The 23,308-nt window shown below is 39.1% G+C and overlaps 1 protein-coding gene across 1 annotated transcript; it reads right to left on the bottom strand.

Annotated features, from left to right (window-relative positions):
- Positions 1-1,396: 1,396 nt before the first annotated feature.
- On the bottom strand, positions 1,397-21,921 carry LOC114056471 (cytosolic phospholipase A2 epsilon-like). Its single transcript, XM_027881680.1, has 21 exons — positions 21,895-21,921; positions 21,524-21,607; positions 19,551-19,623; positions 18,585-18,721; positions 17,634-17,765; positions 15,897-15,937; positions 15,414-15,456; positions 14,596-14,659; positions 12,783-12,949; positions 12,546-12,638; positions 12,143-12,180; positions 10,769-10,904; positions 9,231-9,367; positions 7,991-8,213; positions 7,200-7,314; positions 6,059-6,196; positions 5,459-5,566; positions 4,795-4,986; positions 4,098-4,264; positions 3,096-3,276; positions 1,397-1,980 (listed from the first exon to the last, which is right to left on the bottom strand). Exons 1-21 carry the CDS (start codon positions 21,919-21,921, stop codon positions 1,742-1,744), a joined length of 2,535 nt encoding a protein of 844 aa, XP_027737481.1. The 3' UTR covers positions 1,397-1,741.
- Between the last annotated feature and the right edge of the window lie 1,387 nt (positions 21,922-23,308).

The raw sequence follows: 23,308 nt of genomic DNA, 5'->3' as shown, positions 1-23,308 counted from the left end.
TCATGCAGTGTTAAATCCTTGGAGTCAGGTCCCAACACAAACATCAGCGTTTGTCTGACTTCCCTCAAGTCAAAATATTGAGATACTAAGCTAGACCGTTTGGATATCCTAAGATTTTTCAGTGGCTTGCTCAACAGACCCAGATTTCTTAAAACAGACTCCCTTTCCTCAGCTCCTTTTAAGCCATTCTAATTTTCTGGTTCTGCTGCCAAAAACACACATCATTGCCACACCTTGGGTGAGCAAAGCTGAAGGCTCAGCACCAAGTGTTGCAACCACCAAAACCCAGTCAGTGCAATACATGAGGCACAAATTGTACTGTCTCTGTTACATCTTCCTGAAACTCTGATAACAAATCTTGAAAATCTTTAAAATACTTAAAAGGTTCTTTGCAAAAGGAATTAATCACATTTTTAAAACTCCATTTCATTATTGTTTAAAAATAAACTTACAAACATAACTGAGTTGTCAGAGTGATATCTTCCTTTTCTTCTTTGCTTACAGAAAATTATTGCAGTCTTACTGGTGACACATAACATCAAATTATCCTACCCAAGAGCAAGAAAAGAAGGTGGCAAATTGGCTTTCTTCTTCAGAGGGCAGAGTTGGAAAAGAAAGATTTATCAGTAACTGAGGAAAAAGAAAAGTTGTTGGACTTGATCACTTTGGATTCATGAAAATAAGATGCAAAGGTTACTGCTAACAGTTTCCTCTTATGAAAGGAGACTTTATTTGTTTAATTTGTATTGCAGCAAAGCTTGACATACACCTGCTAGTGATATCTCCTGCTAATTGAACTAATGCACAGAAAGGGACTGTCTTAGAGGTAACAGTGTTACCTCTTGCTTAAGAAGCAGAGACCTGTAAGACTGGATGACTGAGCCCATTATAGTCTGACCATGACACATGAGAAGGAAACAAGATGTCACTGTCCTAGGGTAATGTGGACATACTGCCAATATACAGATGGATGCACTCGATTTTTTTATATACTCGTGCCAGTGTATTGAATGAGATGACCACAAAGGGGAACAGTAAAGGCTGATGAAAATATAGGCAAGCCAAGTGCTATACTCTGTGTTACTAAATAAATACCTCAGCATTTGCTAGTACCAGTATTTGGCCTAGTAAACTTCATATTATCATTTGAGTCATCTGCGCTCTTAAAAGTAGTTTCCTTCCATTTTTCATCTTCCACAGTTGAACCTCTGTCCTCAGAGGTTATTAGCAAAACTCATTGTTGCCTCGATAGTTGATTTCTTGGTATCAGAAGCAAGAATAACTTTTCCGCAGATCAACTTGCTACCTGAGCTGAGTCCATGGAACTTAATAAAAAACCATAAATTGATGATTGTAACTATAAAACTCTTCTTCTTAATAAGATTCTGCATGGGTACTCAGTATTTGAACAGTAGCTATTACAATGTATGTATATTGTTACTTACAGCAGTAAAGATCTAAGAATGATCAGTTAAATACATTTTCTTAAGCAACCATTTTTCTAAGACAAGTATGAAAATCTCATGAACTTTCCCCTGTCTGTGCTTTGCATGGCAATGGGAATAAAACTGTAGCAGCAGCTACACACTGACCACCACACTGTTGCAGAAGTCAAAGGAGTTCATATCATAAATTTTGTTGCCATCATGAACATCTGTGAGCTTGCAGCAGATTGATATTCATTAGTCCAGTACCAAAACATTTGCATATCTTCTTGTGGTGAGATTCAGCAAAATATACTTTAAGAGAATTTGCACGAATGAGGTGATGAACAGTTTTTAAATTGCTTCTTTCGTTCCACTGCACTTTGCAAAGCCTGAAGAATTAAGTGTTTATTATTCAGGATGTTGTAGCGGCACAGGTTAATCAGCTTATCGAAATTCTCTTCGCTATACGTAAGCAGACCAGTGCCATAGGGAGCAGTACAGTTGGACACATCTACTCTTCCCTGCTCCATCTCTGTGGGACTGCGCTCCACATCTGAAATAGGAACAAAGCACAGCAGTGTTATTGAGGTGGAAAAAAGCAATGCAAAATACACAGTAACAGACACACAAAACTGAATTATCTCTTGAAAATGGTTCAAGGTTTAATTACTGTATAGGTACTATGTCTGCTGCACCACTGGCTTGCTGTTTAACCACAGTTAAAGCTGATCCAAAAGTGACTGACTGAAGAATTTTTCCATGTAAAATGCTTTCCTCTCTAAATTAAAGTCTTGCAACAGAATATTTCTAAGATTTGGAATTTTGTATGTTTAACTTTCCAATCGAGTCCTGAGATGACAGCTCTTATCTACTGATAGAAAATTATTCCAGGAAGCTCCTGGGTTGGAAATCCTCCTGCTCAGGTGGCTGAGATTTTAAGCACATGCAGCAGGATACATATGACGATGAACTGCATGAGGTCTTTTCTAATAAGCTGATACATGGATTTTTGTTCATTTTTTTAGGAAAGTTTCCTAGATCATACAAAATTAGCAACAAAAAATTGGAGTTGATCCGTGCAAAAGTATTTGTATATTGAAACTAATTTGCCAAGTAGGTTTTTCTTCTGGTGAAACAAACAAATTTCTTCTATTGCTGAACCAAATAAAAAAAAAAACTTACAATTTTTCAAAAATTACAAGTATCAAAGCAGCTTCCTACCCTGGCAAAGCATTTGCTTCATCATAAGTTTTTAGCACTTTCTATTCTCAACTCTTTTTCATGAAAAAAAAAAATATTAGGAGAAATTCTACCTTTGTTAACCAAGTAAATGTCATATTTCTTTACAAGACTGTCAGGTGAGAGTGTTAGCTACCAGTGGATATAGTAGCTGCTTCCTCTCCTTTAATATCAAAGGAACACAAACTGTTTCAGCTGCCAGATAAGGGGGTTTCCCTCAAGGTACAGCTATTCATGCTTTTAATTTTGAACCTCTTCAGTCCAACCCCTGAGTAGTAGGCCAACACTAAATGCACCACAACAGGACTGGGAACATACTAACTTAGCCAACTCAGAAGCTTGCAAGTGTCCTGTTTTGGGAGAGGAACAAATTCAATTAATAAACTGGATGTGGCAACCTCAAAAAATTTATTAATGCTGTTAACTTACTTGGTGCCTTATATTTTTGGAAAGTATCACACACCAGTGGAAAAAAGGCCAAAATTGGTGCCTCTAAGCTATTCTCAAACACATAGCACTCCTTCAGACGTTCCCGGTCTTCCTGGCTCAGCTCTGTGCTGGGGAATGGGATCCCGTGCTCCAAACAATACTCTGAGAATAGGTCCAGCGGCTGGTTCAACAGAGAGGAGAGTTGCAACACAAAGAGAGGTTGAAATAAGACTACCAAACCCCATAACTGTTATTTTGCTGCACCAGACAATCTGGGATTGATTTATAGGTTTATAAATAATACTAACTATGCACTGGAACAAGCACATCATCTTGATTTTAATATATCCTTGGTAATAGAAATTTGGTTGATTTGCAAACACTTTAAATTTTTACCGTTTTCTGAAATTTATATGATGTTCAGAGCATTTTTGTGATTTAGCAGGTGCAGTAGAGGATTTGGGTGGGGAAATTTTGACTACATATGGCATCTCTGATGATAGGTTCCTAAATGTTTGCATTCAGTACATCTAACAATCAGTGCCTTCATGTCCTCTTACAAATAAATTAAATTAATTTCAATCAGATACACCCGTGAAGTTTCTTCAACCAGCAAAGCAAAAGCCTGACTGAAACTTATGCCAGCACCAAGAGTCACACAGGAAAGAAAAACTCCAAATTCTCATTCAAAAATTTCAGAATTATGTATTAACTAATTACACTGTTATTTAACTAACTATTGAGAAAGTGGGTACCAGAATGACAGTCTGCACAGACACATACAATAGGACATCTGTGAACTTCTATGTGTCTGTGTTTATGTGCATGTCCCAGAAAGATACTGAAAACAGCCCTGATAAAGACAAAGACATTATGGTCCCAGTGTTGAATAGTATCGCTAATATGATCATTTAACTTAATTAAAACCAGACCATTTTCTTGGGGGGGGGAGAGGGGGGGGAAGGGTCACACAGAAAAAGAATCGCTGCTCCAAAGCATCACCAGAGTCTGTGATCCTCCACTGTAATTTAAATGCAGAATGACGTCCACTTTTCTCTCTGGCCTCAGAATGGGTGGGCAGCTGGTGTTGATGAAGAAAGCTGTATCTATCAGTTTGAGGTAGTCACCCATTTCATTTAGCTGGTTGGGAGAAGAATCCAGCACTGTATCTGAAAGTCAAAAACTTGTATTATTAATTACTTCAGGACCAAGTCAATTTCTTTTCCAAATTAGCACAACAAAGGGAGAAAGAAAAGACAGTTCATATGTATTAGTCTTCGACACAAAGCCCACAGTTAAATATTTGTCTTTGACACCATTTTAGCATCTATAGCTCAGCTCTGAGATCAGTAAGAGGAAGCAGTTTTGAGACTTGGATTCATCCCAAGTGATACATTATGCCGCTTTATCAACTGATGTAAATTTGTGGCTATTCCATTACTTCCATGGAAGTTGCAAGTCATTCTTTCATGGCTTTTCCTAGGAAGAATTCAAGCAAGCCTACCGTGGTTTCTCCAAGACAGAAACAAGACCAGCAGTAAATCATCTGGGACTCAGCAAAACTAGTTCCACAAACATATTAATCAAATAATATTAATCAAAATTTGCCTTTATGATAAAACTTATCAAGTATTTGTCCTTTGCAAGTATCAGCACTCAAAACGCCTTCAAAGATGCATCTAAAACAATTTACTATTACCTTTCCACATGCAAAAGCTCTCATTCTCTAAATATTTTTTGTGTAGCTGCAAGCCCTTGAGGAAATTATGGTAAGTTGAAACAACTGGCCGTCCAGTCATCATTTCTCGAAGAGTATTAGAACAGTAACTTTTGGGAATTGATAAACAAGTTGTTTGTTCGTGAGGTTTCTTGGGCAGGGCAGGGTGTTCCTCTGGAGGAAAAAGAAGAAGAAGAGGGTATATGTCTGCATTTGTTTAGAGTGTTTCTCTGATATTAAAAACAACAAAGAAAGGGGTGCTGGGCAGCCAAACCACTATGGCCCCCAGCCCCATCTGTGATTGAGTGCACGCACCAACATGCAGAGTGTTCTGCTCAGAGGCACATTTCAGTGTCACATCATCACCTTGTTGTTCCCTGTCTGGCCTCTCCCTCCCTAAAGGCCTTGTGGTAACCCTCTTGGGGCTAACAACACTCCCCAGGGATGTTGCACAGTGAGCAGCACAATGTTTTTTTCCTGTTTTCCAGCACAGCTGTTTCTCTCCTGCTTTTCCTTCATTCCCAAGGGCTTGGTGTCTCCTAACCCACAAATAGGACACAAACTCTTTACCAAATGTCAGGTTTCACATTTCAGAGATGTGCGAAGACAATGCAGATACAAGAGAAAAGTAATCTAAATAACTAACCAATGTCATGCTCAGTGTCTCGGGTCCATCTGTGCCAGATGTCCTCTGAATGACCCGAGAGGTAGACAGCATCCATAAAATTCTGGGAAAATATATTACTCCACGTGCCTTGCAAATCAAAACAAAACAAAACAAAAACAAACAAACAAAAAACTTAATACTAGATTGAATTTTTAGAACACAGCTATGGCAGCCTATTTGGATTCAGTCTCTGGTTTAGTTATTAAATATTATGAATTCTCATATCAATATCAAATGCCATGCCATTTCCTATAATATCTGGCTTACGACAAGGTCATTTTAGAAACTTGGCTGTGTATAATAGTCAGGTTGTGATTTTAAATACTTCAGATGATTAGTTCTTGTGTGTGTGCTCACATATGAGTGCATACGTATGTTCTATTTTGGTCTAACCTAAGATGTTTAGCAAATTAATCACATTTGCCTCAAGAATTTGTTTCCTCTTTTGCCACTTTTGGCTGGTTCATTTGAGATTGAAATTGCATCAGATACGTTATCTGGTGTACCAGTGCTGCTACTTGCAGATCACCTCTGTGTAGCCAACTATAAAGGTGATGTTTTTCAGAGATAGCAAATTACCTTCCAAGAAGCAGATGTGTGACTCTGGGATCTTCTTCATTCGATGACCCATGAAGAACTCACTACCAAAATCTTCTGAACGAACAAAGGCCCCGTATTTCAGGAGACCCACCTCATAAGGTGTGAACTCCACCCACTCTGCAAATAAGGTATCAAAACAGATTTATTAAAGGCACCTGAACACATGTAAAAAGCAGCTTAAAGAATCAAAATATGGAAGGTCAAGGCCTATAGCTTCACCATGGAGGTGACAGTTCAAACCACCACATTTTGAAACAAACAGGTGACCTTTCACATGCTCATGTTGGATATGTGAATGCAAAAGTTAAATTTACCTCCACCACTAACACTGCGAAAATCCATTCAGGTTGGGGTTGGGGTTCAGGTCCATTTATGCACTAGGAAGCAAAAACTTGGGCTGATTGCTAAGGCCCTGCACAAGATGTGGCATTTTTAGTTCCTCTGAGTCAGCAATGACACCAGCTACCATTCATTCTTAAGACTCCCATAGTTATTGCCCATGAGGCTAAAAAAGTTTGACCAAACCCCCTCCCCTCAAAAAAACCCATGCTGAACACACTAGGACTGCAGATGTGCCTAGAAGCAGATGATCAGGTTCAGTTGTAGGGCTTCCTGCTTCACCTGGCCCGGAAAACACTGTGGGAATACTAGTCAGGATCACTGATCAGGGCACAGAGCGCTGCCCCTCCTCAGATCCTCTTTGGCTGTTGCAAGCTGCCTCCTGCTCTCACCCCTCTCCACATCTTCTCTTCTCCCTTCCTTACCCTCTTCCTCCCTCTTCAGAGCCCTCTTGAACTGCTACTGCCTGGGCAGAAGACCCAGCAGCTAAAAAGGGGTTATGAGGAGTAAGTGGGGACAAGAGAGAAAAAGAGCAGCAGTGGTGGCTCTCAAGGCTGCCAGCAAAAGGCATCTCCATCTCTCACAAAACAGTGTCTACAGCACAGGTATCTTCCTTCCACAGTATTAGGATGCATGTTTTTCATGCAAGTAAGAAACCACATATGAAGAGAGGAGGAAAAGAAATTATTTCAAAGATGTATTGGTTTGGACTTACAATAAAAGCTTTTGGCATCTAACAAACTTAAAGGGAAACTATAGAAGGGTATATGATAATCTTTACCTTTAAAATCCAAAGTGCTAAAGTTATCCTTGACATTGAGGGACAGGTATACAGGCAGTGGATTCTGCCCCCTATTTACTGCTAGTTGCTGATCTGAGAGTTTTTGAGTACTTTCCTGTTTACAAAGAACAGAAGTCATTGTAAAATGTGAACATAATGCATGGATCTAATATAGCCAATGAAATATCTGCTAAAACTCAGCAGATTTCTTTTTCTGCCTGCTTCAGTTGTTTGGCCACACAATTGCATTCATATGTTATCTGCCGTGAGCCTTCACCAAAGCATTATCAGTGATGCTTATGGGAATTTCGTCATGTGCTGGGACGGCAAAAAGGTGAGAAACTTGTCTGTGCAGTCACTAGGATATGACTTGCTTTAAGGAAAAAAAAATATTTAGCTGTCTTGAAGGCCCTGCAGAGAAAAGTCAACCAGGACCCATTTCCTTCATTACTTTTTGTTTGCTCATATGGCTTTACATTGCTGTTCCTGAACTTTGTTTGTCAGAGCCATCTCTCCTCTGTGTGTTACTAGAATGATAATTTGACCTGAAAACAAAGATGAAAAATCAGTTTCCTTAACATTTTTAATTTTTAACATGTTCAGACATCTACCTTAGATGCTTACATTTTAGTATTACTGTGCTATTATTCTTCAAAAAAGACAAAGAACGAGCCCCTCAGAAGTCTTGAGAACCTTTCCTGTAACTGAATCCAGAACCTAAGTTATGGGAAGTTAGAAATCCGCAGGAATATGTGATATATACATATATATATATATATAATATAAAATACCTGATGATGTAGCATACAATTAATGAAGAGTCCCCATAAATCTGTAAAGGACAGCTTATGCCCCTCTTGCTTTCTCTCACAAAGCTCATTTTCGTAGTATTTCATATGATCTAGTGAGAAACAGTGCAGCTTGCTCTTGATCACGCGTTTCCTGATATCATTAATTGGCCCTCTGAGATCCTTCCGTGACCAGTTTGCATCTTGATATAACTTAGACATGGTCCTGGATAAAAGAAAGATACTGTGGGTCATCACAGGGTACATGACAATTCATTGGGGTTATACCACACAGAGCTGGATTTTTTTCAGGCTAGACAAGGCTCTTACTCTCCAACTTTTACCTTGGAAGAGCAGTTCAAAGCTCAGGCAGAATATATACTATACAGTGATTTCTATTTGCTGCACAGATACATTCAAAGTCATCCTAGCTTGTTTCTTATCAGAATCAAAAGGGTAATAAAGCAACACTAATAACTTAACACAAGCTTTTACTAGATTTAGTCTTTCATTATCGAGGTTCAAGCCACAGCTTCTGGCTGAGGCCAGTTCCCTCAGCTGTGTCAGATGCTGTGTGAAACATTAAGCTGGAGTTTGGCAGCAAATATTGTCCTGGCCAAATGTGAGAGCCCCCTCCTTGGGCATGCAGCAGGTGGGTCACCTCAGATTCTTGGCATACATAGGACTAGGCTTGAGTTGTCTGTTCCCAGAGCTCAGGCAGATTCCAGTCATCCCCTCTCATCTGCACACCACTTGTTCTATTCTGTCTCGTGTATCTTTTTAGAACAGCCCTCCAGAGGCAAATGTTTTCAAATCCCTCAACCCCTCCTAGTTGTGCAAGGCAATCAACACTGAGCAGTCCAGGGATTCACCACATTCCATATTTCTAAGGGTTTTTTTTTAAAGGCTACTTTTCAGAGACGTGTAGGAATTTACAAACATTACCAGAGGATTTCTGAAGTGTAACATGCAAATAGATAACACAGTTACAGGTAAACCATCCTGGCTTGTGCTCTTTTCTTTTAATTTCTGTAAACACTTCAGTGCAATTATAGAAATACTTTAGTTCTCATTTAATGTGTTTCTTATAGCTAGAAGAAACAAGGGCTACAGCAGTCCCATGAAATGAATGCCGAAAAGAAGCCAAGCATCGTGCTGAGTAAATTCATCAGTAAGGCAAAATATTTCACCAGGTTATCACTCTGCTAACACAAAGGGCATGCACAAGGCCAACCTTCCTTACCAGGTTGTGGCAGATAAACCACTGATGTAGGAGACACAGTCCAAAACACCCAACTCCTGGAGAGCCAGAAGACTGCCGAACATAGCTGTCATGGATCGCACTCCCCCTGCTGCCGTCACGACTGCCACCACTGGCACCTGCTCAACACAAAGAGTTGATCATCACCAGATGAAATAGAGAAGTAATGGCCATGCAGAAAAAGTAACAGCAACACCTGATTCGGGTAGGTTTTAATTCAATTCCTCCTCTTCATGGCAGTGCCTAGGTGTGTATTTGAGTTGTGTAAACTTTAGTGGGACTTATGGTATGCTGAAAGCATTTTCCTGATCAGTTATGCTTTGGTGAGTCAGAAGCTCTAAGTATGGTTCTTGTAAGGCATAATATATTTTCAGATTTTCTCAATGTTTTTAATTTTTTTCTCACCTCTTTGCGTCAAAACACGTTTTAAAACCCTGAGTATAACTGAGGTCAGAGGAGCAGAGCAAAAGCAGCCTGCATAATTTTTTCTTCCTCTAAGTGTATATACAACATTGCTATTCTCCAGGCAGATGGTGCCAAGCTTTATAGATCTAACATCCTCTTTCTAACCCAGATTACCTCCACCTTCCCTAATACCAATGCCATGTGTATTGTACTTTCCTCAAGTATGCAGCAATCCTGTTAGCCACCCTCCCTTTTCCCCATAGGTAGCACTTAACAAAAACTGAGACAACAATTATTCAGTTTTAAGATCATATAATGCCACTCGTTTAGTCTTGTGTTCATTGTATTTTACCATCTACCTGGGGGTTCTGGTTTGTTTGTTTGTTTTTTTAATTAATATGACTCAATAGCTCTTTATTCTCATTTAATAATACCAAGTTCTATTCTACTTCTTATTTAAGTTCATGAGCACTTCGACTTGGTTGACAAATACTGTCCTGCACACTGAATCAAGGCTTGGATGTGCTGGCACCTGAACAGAGCAGTGGAGGAAATACCACACAGGCACATTCTCTCAGATTGCTGATCAAGCACCACAGCCCCATAGCAGATTACTGTCCTCCAGTAACACAGCAGCTACCTCTGAGTTCAAGGATCCCCAGGAGAGGAGAAAGCAAGAGGTAACACACTGAAAAACACACAAGACAGATGCTACCATAACAGTGTGCTACAGGAGAGTTGCAGCCTTCCTCTGTAAGCCTTGTATAGCAGCAAAGTGCCAAACAGGAGAAATCGTTTCAGTAGAAGCAACCAAAGTTTCCCAAGCTTAGTTATACATATTTTTATGTCAAGAAATACGGTCTTTGGGTTCTCCTGAGTGAGAGTGGAGGTTGGCAGATAATAAAGGAGCTATAGGCAGCCTCCTGACAGTTCCTCTTTCATGCTCTGTGTCAAAAACTCTTTGATATGGTCTTAAGTGCAAATGACAATCTGGCCTATACAATGTAGTCTAGAATATGTGGAAGAGCTATATGAGTAGTCATGCAAGTACATCATATCCAGTTCCTTCAAAGTGGATGATAATACTTGAAGTTCTCAAGATGCTAGGAATATACCTCATCCTCCTGCAGGTCTTCGTCTAGATGAAGAACATTTTTCAGAGCAGCAGCAACCACTTTCTTCCTTTTACAGATGAAATCCTGCTCTTCTGCACATAGATCAAACCCCAACCGCAAATCTAAATTTTTGCAACTAGAGCATAAGAGAAGGACAAGACATTACCTGCAGGCCTTTTTTAAAGCAATAACAATAAACCAGTTTAAAGAAAGGATCCTTCCCAGTACACACCAATGAAGGAAGGTATATGGATATCACATATCTATTTCTGCCTTCCCCTGGAGATTTTAGGCCAAAATTATATCCTGGACTGTTTCACACAATCATAAGTAAATTAAATAAATAAAATTATCTGCTTATTAAAAACAAAGAAATTAACTGAGTTCAAGCTGTTTCACATTGAGCTTTGATATCTGAACACCTCTCCACATTCTCTTGCTATATATATGTTTCCTGAAGTACACAGAGAGCCTAAGCAATTATTTAAATCTAACACACTTTAGTCTAAAGGACCCTAATACCAAGTTAGGCTTATCTCTATAAAAAACTTGTGCTGCAACTACTTTAGTCAGATGTCTTTTAAGTGTGTGCGTTAATATCCATACATTATTATAAATATCATGCGCATATTCATTAATTCGATGACTTATATTTTCACAGGGCTACTGTTTCAGGGATTTTTTTCAGCCAAAAGGTTATTTTGTCTCTTCTCTGAATTATTATTCAGTAGAAATCTCTTGTTTATCATCCACCTGCAACTAAGGCTTGAAATGTAGCTAGGTCACCAGTAGGGGGTAATGTTGCCCTTCAGAAAATGTCTGCAAGTCAGTCCACAAATTAATTAGTGTCTATGCCTTTCATTGAAAAATGACCTGCCAAGGACTGGTAAATGCATAACAGTGTTAGAAACGTGTTAGAAATGTGTTACACATGAAGTTGTATGTATTATAGGTAATGGTTACAAGACACAGGGATTCTTAAGTATCAAAATTACAAAGCCTCAACATTAGGAAAAACATTGTAACTGGTTATACCCTATGAATACCTACCCTCTGTTCTATTCTAAGCCCTTACCAACCAATTAAAAAGCTTGTGTCATCTTATTAACCCTTCCCCATATTTTATTAACACTTCCCCCATCTTTAACCAAGTACTATCTTTATTCCTAGTTTTGAAATGTATTACTTGAAGACCAGGAATCTCACAGAATACGCTAACTTGGAAGGGACCTACAAGGATCACTGAGTCCAACCCTTAAGTGAAACGCCCACTAAGGAACTGATCCCACCTGTGGTTTCCTTTCATCTAAAGTTGATATTATAAAAGGATAGGAGATGGCCTAAGTAATTGTTCAAAAGAAATAAAAGATTTACCTATTTTCCTCATTCACAGACACCTCATAAGATTCCCCCTGAAAATCAAGAATGAAAACACCATAAATATTAAATAGAACTGAAATTTTGCAAAAGCAAGTTTTACAGTATTAGTAATTATTCAAATATATGGTTTAATGATAAATCTTTGATCTCTTCTTAGGTCTTCAGCACACAATCATCACTAGTATCCTACTTTTAAAATACTTTTAAAGCAATCAGTAATTCTGACTATCCTTTTTTTTTCTCCAAATAACAGTTGTATTTCCAAGTGTATGCAGAGCTGAGCATAAATATAATTCAGCTAGTATATTTTTAATAAGAAAATTAATACCCAACCAGATTTTACATGTATAGTTTACACTTGTTGAAAGAATTCCATATGCTGTCAAAGGATACTCACTCTCGTGACTGTCACTTTCTTTCCCAAGTCGAGGGAATGGAGAGGCACAGCCAGGGGACTCCTTACACCCATTTCCCTTTTAGATGAGCCATGCTGAAAGGAATAGGAGGAGGGAAATGTTATAAGGAGAAAATCATTTATAAACCATAGGTACAAAGATACCAGAGAAGGGTTAACTCACGATGCTTCTCCCAAAAGTTATTTTAAGTGTTATCACCATCCACAAGCAAAACATACACAACAGAAAACATGTTCTTTCGGCAGTGTCATGAGCAGTCTGGGTTGACTGTGCTTGATATAGTGGAACCTAATGGTTTCAGCGCTTCCCCGTCTGGAGTGGGAACCTATGGAAACATCCTGGGTTTCTTCAAAGGATCCTTTCATTGTGAACGTGAAATCTCTCCCTGAGAACAAGAAGCAAACCACAGAGAGATGTTAACTAGCTCTGAAAAATAACAAATAAAAATGCCCCAAGTAAAGTTTCAGTCTTGGACTGCAATGTTTTTCCTCCCCCCTAACCAGTGTGTGCACAAGGGCCAGTGCAGCACTGCACCACATAGTGCTCAGGCAGCTTCTCCCCTGTGCATCCCCTGCCCTTACTCCGCCCTCCTGGAGCCTCACTACTATCTCAGCAATTCTCGGCCTTGATTAATGGCCCTTGGGCGGTTAAGCTCCCCCTGAGCTAATCAGAAACACTGTCTGCTCCCAAGAACTTCTGTCACTTAACAAACTGCTGTTATCTAATAAGCAGCCCTGGAACCTTAACTTTGTCTGAATCACAGCCCAGGCGGAAGAATATTATTGTTACTGGACTTTTCAAGGAATACTCTGCTAATTACTGGCAGAGATGGTGGCCAGGATGGAAACTGAATGATGGCTAAAGCCAGTCATCTTGAGACCTTATAAACAGCAGTCCTAAGTGAGGCCTTTTGAACTCGCCTGGACTGCAACAGGCTGCACCAGCACCCCCAACTAAGTGGGATGCCCTTTCCAGCTCTCAAGTTAGTGATAACCAGAGGGCTGATACCAAAAGCTGCCGGCAGGGTCTGGGCTGATATGTCCTCAGGTTCAATCTTTCACCCACTGAGAGATGGAAAGGCATCTGACTAAGTATTTCACTGACCTCCAGGAGAATTTTTAACATGTACCTTTGTCCATACTTATTTGTGTTCATGCCTGCATGAACTGATTTAAAAACCCCACAGCAGGTGTAGTATGAATGTTACCATCTTACACTCATAATTAAATTACTTCAGTGCTTTCAACAAAACCTATTGAATCATTTTGTAAATGTTAAATTAGACAATTATTAATTGCCACTAAATCCTTTAGGGATAAGCCATGATTAGGTCTGAGACTAAGTTTGGCAATGAGGTCCACTCTGAACCTCGTGACTCAATGGAAGGGTCTCCCTCACTCCTTGGCACTCTTAACCTTTTCCATCTTTATTCTTTTTCATCCCCAGTCTCCACGTAAATAATTTGAGACTGATTCTAATCTGATTTTCTTTTGTATGTTTCATATATGTAGTAAGTAACAGAGTGAACCTTGCAATCAAGTTTTCTTGCACTTTTGCAAATTTATATTAAACCTGCTTTAGCTGATACCTTTGCCAGTGATTCTTTAAGCAATCTAAACCATTCATTTTTGACACCCTGCCAAGTGACGGAAAGCAAGTGTTAAACCAGTGGATACCACTAGCAGCATTCACACCGTCTGAGTTTCCACTGCAGTCTTTGCCTTCCTGAGAGTTGTGTCTCCCTTCTTCTGCTTTATATATTCACCACAATATTTCAGTTTCATCACATTGCAGTGATGTTTCCAAGTCTCACAGCCTTGGGAGAACCTTCACAGTTTCCCTTAAGCTACACAGTCGTGCCATCTTCAGAGGATTCTCACTATTAGCAACTAGGTAATTCAGAAAACACCTCAATCCCCAAGCAGCTCTGATGCAAGCAGAGACTAAAACAGATCAAGTATTGATCTAGATTCAGCTGCATTTCCCTTAGCATAAAAAGCAGTGACAAACCATTTAAATCAGTAATCTCACCCGTGTAAGAGTGCTTCATTTTTGTTTCATTCACATGTACTTCCAAACAGGAAACTTCACGAGACTGGAAAAGATAAGCAATAAAATTACTGGTCACAGAAACAGTTCAGGATTCTCACTGAAGACCTAGGGATCCTATAGAAACACAACACTTGGCCATGATAGTCTGTGAACATAAAAAATTGTAGAAGCCGATTATCTTGTAAAAGTATTGCAAGCAATATTGTTGACAAGGGAGTCAAGATAATCAGGGATCTGTTCCATTACATTTAAATACCATTCAATTCCCAACAGTTAACACAAGAAATTTTTCTCCCTAGCTAGGCCATGCTTTAGATTTTGTGTACAGAAGGGTACAGAGCTGAAGGATACCTACAGCTCCGCAGAACAACTGAACTGATGGGCCTGTACTTTATAACTTTGGGATGAAGGTGGAACTTCCTAAGATGCTGCTGCATAAGAGGAAGTAGCAGCAAAGGAGCATCGCACAGCACTTGGACATGGTGTGAATAGAACCTTTGGCTCCAGGGTAGACATTCAGTAATCAACGTTGCAGTCACATTGGTTCACTTTCTTCCCAACTGTCCTTGTTTACTGCCATTTCAACAGTGAGCACCTCACTGGCACTGTGGCAGAGTGCTGATCCAAGTCTCTCCCAACACAGAATGCCCTACAGTCCCAAACAAATTCAAAACTTCACAACCACACCTGTGTCTCATCTGAAAAAGAATAAAGGCTATGCCTAAAGGCATAGCTCTTCCAATCACATCCTTCAGTTCTGACCTACCATAAGAACATTAGCATAAGAAAATAATTACCACTAGTACGCCATTAGTAATGATCTTCTCAGATACACCTGGGCTGAAAAGCAAAACCAAACAGGTTTATTTAAGAGTGGATATAAAAAAAATATGCTCTTAAAAGCAAATAGCTGAGCTCGGTTTTTCAAGCTGGCAAGTACCATCAGCACTTCTATCTTTCCCCTCTTTCTCATGGTCACTGCCAGGTCATAGTCCCATGCCTCCCAAGGATACTCCTTCTAACTTTCCCTCATCAGTATCATCTCTCCTTAGGTTGAATTACAAGATAAATACCCTCTCTCAGCTATAAATAGTAAATGAGGCTATCAGTCAAGAAGGGATTTCACCAAATTCAGGAGAGAAAAGCAACCATGGGGAAGATGTTGAGATAGGATGTCTGAGCACTGGTACAAGGGATCACTTCCCCAGTGCTGCATTACCACTCTCTCTAAAAATGCAGTTTTCTGATGACAAATTCGGTAACATTTAGGCCTTACTCACATGTTTTCCAGTAGAAATTCCACTTCTAATTCTTCCTGGTTCTGAAAACAAGATTTATCTTTAATTTAAAGAAAATGAATGAAAAAATATTTTCCTTTGATAGGGATGTGGCTCGTAACACCTGCCTAATTGTGCTTTCCTTATGTTCCCACCCTTATTATGTTATTTTAAAGATACTCACACAAATTATGTTTCTATTAAGTCCCAGTCACATTTTTGTGGTTGAAAAACCCAGAGCATAAAAATGCAAAGACAAGTCACAGTGAGCAAGAAGTAGAGAGGGCAAAGCAATCCTGCTGTTCTGACAATACCCATCTGACCTCCTCAGCCCTTCTGGCATACCTTGATAGATGAAAGAAATCATTATGGGCAGAGGTGGCAGTACAGCCTATTATTAAGGTTGCCCAGCCTGTTCCATTACTAAGGCACTTTAAAAAAAATAATCCTAAGTCTTCCAAAACTCCAGGTACAGACCATAACCTGTGATGCCTCATAGGCACCTGATTCATCATGATTCAAAGAAGGACATCTTGACCAAGACGTTCCTGAGACACAGCTCACTTTGTCTGACCTCCCCTACTTCCACCTTGCTAAACCAGTAGGTTAAGACAGCCCAGCACATGCCTCAACACATGCCTTAAATCACACCTCAAATGATATCAGTCACGTGAAGCTTTTTCTAAGGAAGGCTGTAGCCAGCTGGAACAGGTTTATTAAGCAATCCTTAGTAAGGACTGGCCTTCTAGAAGAGTAGTTAATAAACACTCTTCAAAACAATAAAAATACAAAAAACAGGCAAGAGGATTTTCCAAAGAGCCTGACACAGTGGTTTAGAAATAAGTGGAGCACACCAGTTCCTATAAACTGTAAACTGAAGCTCTTGTCAGAAGCATGAAAAACCCCTGAAGTTCCATTGCTACACACCCTCCAAATAGAGATGTTACATTTTGCAGGAATAATCTGAGTATGTATTCTGCTCTCTTAGAAGATGAGTTTGATTTCTCCACTTGTCCTCTCAGCAACTTCACCCACGCAACATTCAATAATATACTCTTTATCTCCACTTTAATACAACCAAACACAATATTCTTTGAGATACAAGCAGCAAGTAAAACTCTTAGGTCAAACACTGACCTAGGAGAAAAAAATAAAATACTGACGAGACTCTCATTCATCAAGGTCAGTCCATTCTGTGCTGGCTCAGCCACTCTAAAAGAAATTTTAGCCCTATAACAAAAGAGCATTAACAGACTTGCTGAGACTTTTTTTTTCTTAAAGTCATTTATCAGAAGGAGAAAAAAACCTGAGATATTAGTTGATATTCATGAGAATGAAATGTTTCATTACCGAGCACATTAACTGAAAGAGCAGGACAAAATTCCTAATGAAGCTGAGAGAAAATACCCCCTAGCTGCCTGGAAAGGGGTCAGGTTTGTTCCCACCCCTGTCAGTCTCATACAAGAGCGATGAGGTCCCTAACCAACAGCTTCTTCATTTTTTCCTCTCTCTGTTTTTTCCAAAACATGTTTTTGAAATCTAAAAAAAAGAGAAAATTCAGAATATAAATAGCATTTTGCATCTAATCACAATCACAACAGAGGGTTGTTTCTGACCCCACTCCTAAAACCCAAGCATTTAACTTTGTACTTAAATCCTTTTAACAAAGTCTTTGTGTGTGAGGACAACTTCAATGGGACAAAATTCTGAGCAAGAATATTATTTTATCTGTCCACTCACCTCTGTATTCAACTCAAAATTCAGGTGCATTTTTTCTCCAGGTTGGATTTTAGCTACATCAAAGTGAACAGTCATAAGCTGATCATCTGGTGTAAAAGTATCCTCATCACAGACTGTCATCTCCAGGATGTTCTGAGGAGAGAGGCAGAGAAAGAGGTATAATATATATTCTGGGAATACTGAGCCCAAAAGGAAGCTCTAGTAAGAGTCAGGATGCAGCCCTCATGTTGGTCAACGTGGACAGGCTCCTGAGACAATGTGGAGCTCAGCTCACAGCCCCTGCCTGTGGCTCAGACTGCAAAGTCAGGGACTAACCTTAGAAGAGGTAAGTCATCAGATCGGGTAATGAACAAGAGGTAAAAGACAAGTAGCATTAAGTGACACGCATGATGGTAACATGCACTGGACAGATCATTACACGTGCTGTTCATCAGATCCTTTGTGGATTCACAATTACCACCTTGAGAAATTTTGACATTTCAGCAGAAAGTAATGAAAAAGGGAAAAATCTTAGCCCTTTACAAATAGAAGTTAAAACACATGAACAAATTCTTTGGATTTTAGTTGTAGAGATTTCCCTTGCAGTCCCTCAGGGCTCAGACTACCCATAGCAGCACGAGAAGATGCAGCTCTACTACACCATAAGATGCTGACCCTCTGTCTAGGCCTTGTATCACTTGCACTCTGACTGCTCATCTATTTCTGCTAACTCTACAAACATTTCAACAGTTTTTTACAGCTGTTCTGGGACAGAAAGAAGCATTCAACTTTATTCCAAGTGTTCCATAACCTTCTGAGCTTACACTCATTTTTCCTGTTACCATCCTATTCCTCAGTGTAACTGAGTTCAAGCTATGTGAGCTTCAAGGCTCTCATAAAGAGCCTGCACACAGCAGGTGAAGATACCCCCTTTAGAAAGCACCTGCTCCTTATCACAGCCACAGATCCCACCTTTACTTCACTTTGTATCACAAAGTGGAAAGTTTCATTCCAGACAGGATTTCTGCAGTTGCGTACAGTTCTCGTCCGGGCCTCCTGACGTGAAGCTGTCGGCAGCCACAGCTTGACATAGCAATCAGTTTGGCTCCCTGTGTTAACAACAAGTTGCTTGATTAGTACAGCGGTACTTCATTATTATTTCTTTTGCCCAACCAGCGATAGAAAGGATTAACCTCTGAGAAGTCATAAATATTTCATTAGATCCAAAGGAAGATATTCTGGGGTTAGAGCTATTTAACTTTTCCATTTGCATTTATGTCAGTCCCAAATGAAAGCCAATTTAAAGTGCTAATTCTATTTGATAACAAAACCCAAAATATTTCATTTCAAAAGTATTGAACTAAGCCTTCCTGCTCTTGTGATTTTTTTTTACTCCTATTTTCAAATATTGGCCAGGGTCCAAAAAGAAAATTATACACAAATTCACTTCCTGAAATGTCTCTTAAAACAAAATTAAGAATTTAGTTTGGGGGATTTTCTGGACTTGGTTCTAATTGTAATGCACAAGTCATCCGCAATGATATAGCAGTGAAGACATAAATACAGCAGCACCCAACATAACTACTGATTATTCCTGTGTCTTTCACAAAGATGCCCCTTTCTGAAGGGAAATGGGCAACCTGTGAATAAAGGGGCACTGAAAAGTTAGGAGAAAGGGAAATATCACAGAGCAGCCAGTTAAGGGAAGGATAACTTCTTTCCCAACACTGAACTTCTATTCTATTTCATTTCTGTTGTTAACTGTTTTCTAGATTATTTAGAGTTTAAATGAAAATTAAAACAGATACAACTTCTTCAGAAAAAAAAAAAAAAAAAAGAGATACTGTTGTAATCCAAGCAACAGGTACACTAGAGCATTAAAATCAGATGCCAGTCATTTTCTTGTTAACCTATAAACAGACCACAAGTGATACTTACACAAATCTGCTTTGCGGACATTTCTCATGCTTATAATTGTTACAGTAAGCCAGCACAACTGAGGTACTTCCAGCTGCAGAACAATGAAAAAAAATGCCTTAGTTATTAGAAGTATTAGCAAATAACTCAGATATCAATAATATAGCCTATTCCATAGCATCACAAAGGCCATTCTCTCATTAATGCCGTGAATATGCTTTTATTATAACTGTTTGAGACATTTTCTGAGAAGAAACACTTCCTTTTGATTTGGCATCATATCATGTCAGATTCCAGTTATGTTTAAGATTCAGTTGTCTACAGATTTAGGCTTTGGAGGTTTAAGTTTTCATGCAAAGAGTAAGAAGAAATATCACAAGATAGTTTTCACCAAAGAAGTCATTCAATAATTGCCCACATACAGCCCAGCTACTTTTAAACTACAGTGTTTGCTGCTTAAATTTCCAGGCTGAGTGCAACAGATTACAGCAATGCACTGCCCAGTGTGCCAGCCTGGGGACCATGGGATGCTCTCCTTGCTCCAGCAGAGACTGCTGTCCATCTGCCACGTAACATTTCTGCAGAACAGGACAAGACACCCTCCATATTAGAATACCCTGGTCAAGATATCACTGCTACTAGCCAGTCTGGTTGTGTGATAGGTAACACCATAACATTCTTCACTACACCAAAATACCTGACTCTTAAAAAGAAATAAAGGACTAAAAGAGGGCAAGAATATTTCTAAAAGTGAACAGTCCAGTATAGGATTCCAAAACTCTTCAGTTATAGCAGCACAGCGCAGGCTGAAATCAGAAGCTTCTTCCAGTTCACACATTGGACAGCTCCCTGTAAGGCAGCTCTAGCATTTCAGTGCCAATTTGAAATTTTGTAAGACTGAAGAAGCTGTATTGTTTTCTCTTTTTTGGCACTGTGTGACATTGAGTAAACACAACCTGTCATTTGAGTAAACACAACCTGTCATTTGTAGTTAGGGTCTTCATTATTCAAAATGAAACCACTTTAACACAGCGTGCAGAACTGATATATGTACATATACCAGGGTTTGTTAGAAATCTAGAACTGAAGAAAGCGGGAATCACTAAAGCTTCAGCAGAATTTTTAGCAAGAGTGTTTCTGGAGACAGAGAATGAAAGGAGTATACAATCCAAATTGCTGAAAGGTCAGCTTTACATCCCAAATACAGAGGATTAATTTTTCATTCTCAGCTTTAGTACCACCCATATCCAGGAGTTTGGAGAAAACTCATTCATGAGATGGCTAAAGTACTAAGCAAATATGCAGACATAAACCTAAATATTACTCTACAGTGCTAGAAGTTAGTGAATTCGCTGTTCTCCCAGATGTGCCAAAGAGTTACCTCATACTTTTGCACTGAATGCGCCTGGGGAGCGGATTCAGGAAACTCCAGGGGGAAAAAATATGTCATACAATTTTTATTTAAGTTATTTAATATCTTTTCATACAGACGTTACTCAGAAACCTGAATAATTTCTAATTTATCCAGAATGTACCATATTCAGTACCTTCCAACACCTTTTACCAGTTCATCTTCATAAAAATTTGTGTTTAGAAAAGTGGAAGACACTGGAATAATCCATTTTATCTACTGATCTGCCTCCATAAAGTAAAGGAAAAACAATTTAAAGACTAAGCCCTTGGGCGTTACGAGATAGGACTACCATCATGTAATGATGCCACAATAAACCAAGACTAAAATCCAGCTCTCCCAGTTCCTTGCCCAGCATTTAAACCACAAGTTCATTGCCTTCCCAACCTACAAGTCATAGAGAATGTTCTGCACTCTAGAGAGCACACTCACAGAAGAAACAAATATTCCTTTAACCGTTAAAAAATATCACCTCTCACAATAACAGTTAAATTTAGGGAGAGACAGGAAAGGCTGATGAAGATTGCAGGTAGCACAGCCATCTTTTATACCCTGCAGCTTTGCCCATGCAGCTATACAGTACCTCATCTTCACCACTGTATGGCTTTTCATGATTCCTCCTCCTGATTTCAATCTTCCTGTGTGGATTTGCTCGGATGAATCGATTCTGGGGACAAAGAGCCAAGAGAAGGGCTGGTAATAAAACCCAGCAGACATTTTCAGTTTCTACTCAGATACACCATGGCAGCATCAGAGAGCCTTACCATTTCTACTCTTCATGATGGGGTACATCTCCATCTCACCAAGACCATCTATCTGCTGCTTTTACTAATAAATCTGCCCACTGTAGATGCATCTTACATTAAAGGATTGAAACTTCCCAAGCATTTGCTTTTCATCTCAACTAAGACATCTCAAACAGATCATCCTGCCCCACCGCTGATTTTCTCTTACCAAAGGAGAATAGGCTGATGATCCCATTTTCTTTGCTTCATAAAAGGCAACACTAATGCTCCAGTCCGTATGTCTCCCAACTGGTAGATGCTTCTGGACCACAGTATTTTCTAACCAGCTGTGGCCAGGAAGAAGAGCTGTATAGATTGAGTCACGGCTCCACCTCCCCACTGATTTCAAAAGCAGAAAAGGAGCCTTTTTTTTTTTTTTTTTTTAACAACACAGTAATTTGGGGAAAAGGAGATTGGTCAAACCTTCTATCATAGGCTAATCCCAAAATAAAGTAGTTATCCACTACTGGAAGGTCTGAATAACCACACACAGAGGGATAACCTGGGGCAGTTGCAACCCTCACAAACTAGAAAGGACCTAACAGAACGTTACAAGTACTGATATCTATTGTTACTTTCTATAGTCCTAAAATCTATACCTGCACTTTGACAGCATGGAGCAATGTGGACATTCAAACAGCAGTATTCCAGCTCCCACCAGCTTTTCCAGTCAGATGCACAACTGCAAGACTTTTCACCAAGTTCCCTACAAATTTCATCCACAACATGGAGGCTGGCTCTCAGTCAGTGGCAAATAGCTAAAGAAAACAGCTTGTTACTTTTCTTATCCTATTTCTGTTACATGTGGGATGTTAAGAGCTCAGCAGAGCCAGAAGGATCTTTTGCTACTGAAATGTTTTTTAGTAATAGTGCTGCCTTCAATTAAATTATATTAGAAACTCATATAAGCTTTAACACAAATAACAGCACACAATTTTTTTCTGAAATATTTAAACATCCTTGTTAAAATTGTCAAGTCTGATTTCTTTTTAATTATAGAATAATTTCCCACCATTTTTCTGAAAGAGCACTCAATATGTAAAAGCAAAAGTACCTAGTACTATTACTGAAATACAAAAACAGGAAGCCAGCTATCGCATTAAACATTATTAAAATCACTATAAGCAGTGGTTATTCAGTAGTGAGAAATTTCAGTTGAAATAAGTTTTTTTTAGAACTCATTTCTTATTTTTTAGAATTCCCAAGTTCCTAAGTCAGACTGAAAAACCTTTTTAGAAGCAGCAACACTAATTATAAACAAAAATAAAAATCTGATTTTTCAACCATTTTTAATGAAAGTGGAACAATTGTGGAACAGTCATTACAAAGCAGATCTATTTCCCTTTGATTATATTTATAATGTTTTTGAAGTAACACTCTCTAATTTGAAACAAGCAATTCAGCTCACAGGGTTACAAGAGGCTGTGCACAATAATCATCAGATCACTTAACTCAGGCTCAGAAGTCTTTTTGTGTTTGATGACAGTGGATTCTCTTCAGCTCTTGAGAACAAAAGTTAGCCATCCAGTTAGATAGTATGGCATGCTCCCTGCTCAACTTACACCTTTCCAAAATATCCACAC

This window comes from Empidonax traillii, unplaced genomic scaffold (assembly GCF_003031625.1).
Source record: "Empidonax traillii isolate 1590-97213 ecotype Southwest subspecies unplaced genomic scaffold, ASM303162v1 scaffold93:size1158651, whole genome shotgun sequence".
Classification (NCBI taxonomy): Eukaryota; Metazoa; Chordata; class Aves; order Passeriformes; family Tyrannidae; genus Empidonax; species Empidonax traillii.
This window is presented reverse-complemented; position numbering and strand designations above follow the sequence as displayed.